The sequence below is a fragment of the Hylaeus volcanicus genome, chromosome 2 (assembly GCF_026283585.1).
Source record: "Hylaeus volcanicus isolate JK05 chromosome 2, UHH_iyHylVolc1.0_haploid, whole genome shotgun sequence".
NCBI lineage: Eukaryota > Metazoa > Arthropoda > Insecta > Hymenoptera > Colletidae > Hylaeus > Hylaeus volcanicus.
Genome location: NC_071977.1, coordinates 28237497 through 28243806, shown reverse-complemented (window position 1 = coordinate 28243806; position 6310 = coordinate 28237497). Strand labels below are relative to the sequence as shown.

The following is a 6310-nucleotide window of genomic DNA, read 5'->3' as shown; positions in this document are numbered from 1 at the left end:
TCCTTTAAAACTCCAATGAGTTATTTTGATGGATTGTCTTAAGTGCCCTGTTCCGTATATTATAATAACCGATACTCTGAAGAACTATCAATTAGAAATAAAAAAGCAAAGAAACCTACCACTGTTGCACCCATCTTCTCCGTGCTGCGTCTCTTTCGAGATCGTCGACTAATCGTGTCCCCCTTCTTATCGGCGGGATTTAAATTTTCGTTATGTCGCGATCTCGAGTGTCTCGTTCTCGTTGCGCTCTCTTGCCTACTGACGATACGATCGAGTAAATGAACCTTTTGGTCAGGTGTTAATTGGCTCAATTGTTTACTGTGAGCAGGTCTCTCTTCGTTCTCGGGTTCCTTCATGAAACACGATTAAACAATACAACGGTTGGTAAACAATAATACGAACTATATCGCTACTTAAAGATGAAATTAATTGGAAGGGAATATTATTGGCTCGTTAACTTTACTATTTTCCATGCGACAACATTTCCAGCACTCTCTATCAAATTTTGTTGACGATTTCCTCGTCGACGGTCCAAATACATTTTTCCAAAATTTATTTCTTATCCAGGTTAATCCGAATCTGTTATCATCCGAGACAGTTTTGCTTAAGGATATCCTGTTATTATTATAGTCTAACGATTTAACGGTTTCTGGAGAAAACGTTCGAGGAATGGGGCGTGTGAATGATTCTAATCTCTGGTTATGAACGATGGTTGATGGAGAACGATTCCAATGGAACGAAGGATCGGGCGATCTTGGGCGAGGATGTGTCTTGCTTATCAAAGAGTGTTCAGTTGATGGTTCTTTCCGTGATTTTGGATGCGATACCGAATACTACAAAACACGGAATACGATTTACAATTGAATCTACAATTTATCAAGATAGGAAATTTACTTACTAGTTTTGAGTGTCTAATATACGGGATTTCGCCGCGGAAAACCTCGTATATTTGCGTCAAATACGAAAACATGGCGAGCTTGTCAGGAACATCGCACTCGGCCATCTCTTCTCCCGTCATTATCTACAAAATTCAACACTTAAATGTCGTAATTCCTTGTTTATGTTATTTGTTCACAATTTCTTATGTTCTATTATCGAATTTATGATACTTGCCGGTGAAATGCCCAATTCTTTCTCGAGTAAATCGAAGGCCATCTGATTGTTCGTCGCTATATCCTTTGGTTGCAAGCTGTGAAAATCAATTAGATCTGGACGATATCTGTGTATGATCGCACAGATAGCTAGACCGTTTTTGAAGGAAGCACCCATGTCCTCGATTTGGACCGAATCGTAAAGAGCGACCTGTCTTTGCAGCCAGCGAAGCAACGTGTCTGGATGGACTTGAGACTCGCCACGGAGATCTGTACGATACACGATGGACTTGTGGTCATAATATCGCTACGGTGCGTTTAACATTTTGAGCCGAGTAATGGGTCGAATAAAAAGGCAATAAATGATTGAAAACTTACCGCGTCGGCGACGTTTTTTAGGGATATCGACGTCAGATTGCATGGGAGGCTGTTTGATGCTGTCGGGATCATCTGTATCGAGGAGACTTCGTACTTGCATTGGAGTTACAGAGGATACATTCAGATTTGGGTATCTTAAAGAGAATTGATTAACTGTAGATAGCGAGAAAACAATTATCGAGGAACGGTAAATGGCTTAATAAGTAGATATCAAGTATCGTATTTAAACATAGAATTAAAGTTAGAAGAGCTGCCTGAATAACGAATCGCTTTGATGCGAAACATAATCAATTGGAATTTCGAATTTTTAAAACAGTTCGTAAGTTTTGCACGCATGCGTCTCGTTAGCGATGCACTCCTTTTTTTATTTTTAATGAAAACGACGAGTGTACAACTAAACGTATACGCAATACAATCTAATCGTATACATTTCATAATGCATACAGGTGTTGAAACTAGAACAAATTGTACAATGCAGCATTATATTACCCAAGTAGTGCGTTATACCTGGTGTGAGGATCCAACGTGTACGCGGCGTAATCTCTGTTCAAATTTTCAGGCGTAGTTTGTCCGAGCAATCTGTATATCGATTCTCGCTCTGCGATTACTTCTAACGGCGATATGGAGGCGCCCCATTGCTTGATCGCCCAGCAGGCATCCATCGAGCTTAAAAATCCTCTCGCGCAACCGGAACCCGTCGGCCAAAACGGCTGGAATAATTTTCTACGTCACTTTCTGACACTTTCTCGCATATTACGCGTTATAGGTTCCGACGAATCAAAAATAAAGGACACCCCTCAGATCTTAGCACTGACTTTCGCACTTACGCGACAGTTGAGAATAATGGAATATTTACATCTTTTAATTAAGCTTCATATTATACACATGATATAATTTTTTAATAGTTCCTATTGTGCACGCGTTAATTTATAGAATTGTTCCTGAAGGTAGTCCTTATTTTAGCCGAAAATGTCTACGTATAATAATAAATGCTCACAGGCTATTCAACCTGAGATTTCGTTACATAAATCCTACTGTTCTAACGGATGCAAGGGCCCAGACGCGAAGCTACATTTTAATGTACCTCGAGGAGACTGTCGCCGACCAGAGTCATAAGCAATTTATGACCGCGACGCTCCAAAATCCGACTAGCATTCTCCGCCGCGTACATAGACGTGAAATCGAACATAGCCACATCCGGTTGCCCGTAATGATTCACTGCGAATTCCATATCCATCATCTGGTATTCCGTGGAGAATTCGGCTGCTTCCCGAGCGTAAAGCATCAATGCCTCGCGATCCACATTCTCTTTGGCTAGCAGCTTGGCAGTGTCTGCGTGGTCCTAAGCGTTACATACATCATCATTATCATCATCATCATCATCATCGAATTAATATCTGTGTCTGTTTCACGGCTTGATAAAACAACGAGCAATGTACAAACGTGTATGTTATTATCTTACATAGAGAAAAATTACAGTATGACATTTAGTGTTGAATGTCCTAGCGGGGACTTGTCAGTAAGACTATCTTAGTACACCTGTTTTAGATGCACTTTTATCACATAGCCAAATGGCTGTTTAAAGTTGCATGAGAAAATTTAGATATATTCATAATGCGTTCTTACGTGTAAGTTTGAAAAACCAGAGTACAATTCCTGCAATAGAGGGTTAATTTCTGCATCTCCTAAGTAAGCAACGTACACATTTTGTACACAGTCGTCATCGACATTAAGAGCAGGTAAACTAAAACAATCTGTTGTTTATTTGTACGTGGAATGCCAATGTACCTGCAGTATAACACCCTTGTCGATCAGACTGTGCTTCTTGGCAGTCATTACAAAATAATGGGTATCGTCTTTGTAATACACGATATTCTCGAGGTCGATGCCAGTTTCGTGGTACAATTCTTTGAAGAACTTTTGATTGAATATAAAGGCCACCCCGCTGATTTCCTCCACCCGTGCCTCTGCCTCGGTGCGTTTATTTATAAAATTCGCTGTTATAGCGATGGCCAGCTTCCCTCGAAACTCCTTGCGCTTGAAACCCTCCAAGGTATTTCGTTTACCGTCGGCCCCGATCAACACGTCGAACTCGTATTGGGAGACTGGATGATCCGCGGGCGTTGTTTTCGCTCTCCATCCGATTTCTGAAACCATTTTCAAAAGAAAAGTTTGTAGTCGTGGTTCATACTAAAGCTACATCACTTTTACGTTTAATTGTAACCATAGTATACATTTCATATTATTTGGTTTAATTAACACTAGATTGTACTTTCTAGGTACTACTTATGCTGACTTTTATCCACGTAAAAAAACAGTCAATGTGACATACATACAAATTCCTTCAAAAATAGATATAAACTTGCTCAAAGAATTCTTAAGAAGCAAAATTGAAAAAACATCGGTAAATCTAGTGTTAAGAAACGAAATACTTTTTAGAGAATCTTTCATTTCTTTGGTAACGAGAGGAATAAAATGTGTCTCATTGCTGTTTGACAACGTGTGTCGAAACAACCAGGAAACTTTACAGCCGGACAAACATCCAACGAGTTGGAAGCTCGATTACACCATGGGGAGTGGAACACTCACTGCCTTCTTCCTGATTCTCTGGCGGTGCTATCAAAGTATCGAAGCTTAAATTCTCGTGGAACTCAACGCCTAGGATCAAAGCTACTTTCAACAAAATACACTGTAGCTGCCGGATGCTGATGTGGTCGATGGAGCCGGCGCAGAATTTCCCAAAGAATTTCTTCGCTCCCAGCCCCCGAAGGTCTTGGATAACAAATGGCCAAAGGTGGAGGACGTTGTTTCTGGACATTCGATCTCTTTTCTCCACGACGACAACTTTCGCTCCTAACAGTTGTGCCTCTATCGCCGAACGAAGCCCACAAGGACCACCTCCGATGATCAATACCTGAAAGCATATTTTTTTTGTCTGATTATTAATTATTTTGGGGCTTATCTGGCTACGGCCTTTGATTTATAACCAACCCTAATGCGATACAATTAATTTCTAAAAGAGTATAGAGTTACGAATAGAGTTCAAATAGAAAACGGTTGAGTCGAAAGGGTTAAAGGGCAGAGGTAGACTTACCCTTGTGTTGGGGCATGCCTTCCCACGATTGTAACACTTGTGATTCGCCCTCTGATCGAATTTCTTCCACAGAGCTTGGGCCTTCCACGATCGCAGCTTTCCCTTCAATTTCGGATAAAACTGGCTGATCGAGTTTGGTCGGATCTTCAGCAGCTCGCAAAGGTGCCTGAAGTGTCCAAGTATGGACTTGAGCGTGCTTGCATTGCAGAACTGATCGAACACGTCGTTGGCTATCGCCACTTCCGGCGAATTCACCGCCTGCTTCCGACCGGGCGGTTGATGATCCATGTTCCTGATCCTGCGCAACCAATTAGAGCCAACGTCAATATCTGCGGTTCGACCAAACATTTGGGTAAAGAATTTTCTGGCTATCTTTACGGAATTGCAAATTACAGCTTGGTTTGTTCGTTCAGAGAATCGAACAATTTTAGGGCGCTTGAAATCAAACTGTTGGGAATCAAGCTAAACATCGTTAGTAATTGAAGTTATTTATTTTTTATTGTGTCAACGGGGTGTCGTTGTTTGGAAGATAAGTTTTCAGGTATTGCAGCAATTACAGCAATTGACACTTTCAAAGATAAAATAAACATCATCGCATCTTCTGAATTTCTCAAACATATTTCTGGTTATCTAAAACGAGGCGCGGTAACCAGAGGAAACCTAAGCGAAAGAATAAATAATTACTGCAATAACAGTCACGCGGAAAGGCAATCCCATTAAACGCTAAAACTAATACCCCAGCTCCCATTTATCATATTGTTCCGTATTCTCAATGCACATTAAAATTCAAATTGATTCTGCCTTTTAATAAACTACAGCTCCTTACTATAACATTACGCTCTCGCATATTACGGTTTGAGAGACAAGAACCGTAACAGCCGTCGATAACGACGGTTTTCAGACTCCATTTTTTTTTTTTTTTTTTTTTTTAAATATCTTATCTTTAACGATACACATCGGTAATTGAGAGTAACGGTGTACGCTCACCTTCCTCTTTCATTATCCGACCAGCAAAGCGTCGAACAAAACGATGGATAAAAGTTAATTGAATCCCAAAATGAATAATGACCACAATAAATTATCGAGGAATCGAACGTATCGAGCCGCACCGACTCGCAAACAACGTTAATCGGCACAAGAATTGCGCCGCATGAAACCACTTGATTCTAATTAGAATTTATTGTCAATTACCCGCGATAGAGATAAGCGATGTTTTATAAACAACTACGGATAAGGGAATTATTGAAGCCCGCATAACGGGGAGACATAATTAACTAAGGTTCGCAATTAAAACGATAATTTATAGATTTCTCCGAGGATGACTGGAGACGGAAGGCAATTAAAGTAGTCGTTTCGAGATAGCCACGTCCAATAGTCGAAAATCGCCAATTGAAAACTTTTGTGAAAGTACAATCTTACTGCTTTCATACACGTCCATAATATACAGGGTGTCCAAAAAATGTTGTAACACCTTGAAACGGGTGGTTCGGGAGGTGATTTGAAACAACTTTTTCCTTAGCGAAAATGTTGTCCGAGGCTTCGTTGAGGAGATATTAACGGAAAAAACACTGACCAATCAGAGCACGAGTATGCCGGTGGAGCGGCCGCGGTAGCGAAGGCTACGAGCTAAGCGGCAGCGCTCGTACGCGAACAAGTGACTCGACGCGTATCGAAGGACATTGGACGCGGCCGCCTAGCGTGTAGCCTTCGCTACCGCGGCCGCTCCACCGGCATACTCGTGCTCTGA

General features: G+C 41.1%; 1 protein-coding gene across 5 annotated transcripts in view; it reads right to left on the bottom strand.

Annotated features, from left to right (window-relative positions):
- Positions 1-6310, bottom strand: part of LOC128885071 (F-actin-monooxygenase MICAL3) — a 60655-nt gene that overhangs the window by 16823 nt on the left and 37522 nt on the right. For all 5 annotated transcript variants that reach the window (XR_008459542.1, XM_054138825.1, XM_054138822.1 and 2 more), the window contains exons 2-10: positions 4564-4861; positions 4059-4383; positions 3258-3616; positions 2554-2811; positions 1977-2179; positions 1470-1603; positions 1114-1361; positions 899-1021; positions 120-350 (exon numbers count right to left, since the gene is read on the bottom strand). Coding sequence is in view for 4 of the 5 variants with exons in the window: in XM_054138825.1 (XP_053994800.1) it covers positions 120-350; positions 899-1021; positions 1114-1361; positions 1470-1603; positions 1977-2179; positions 2554-2811; positions 3258-3616; positions 4059-4383; positions 4564-4861 (2179 nt within the window). In the remaining variant the exon portion in view is untranslated. The remainder of the gene's footprint in view (positions 1-119; positions 351-898; positions 1022-1113; positions 1362-1469; positions 1604-1976; positions 2180-2553; positions 2812-3257; positions 3617-4058; positions 4384-4563; positions 4862-6310) is intronic.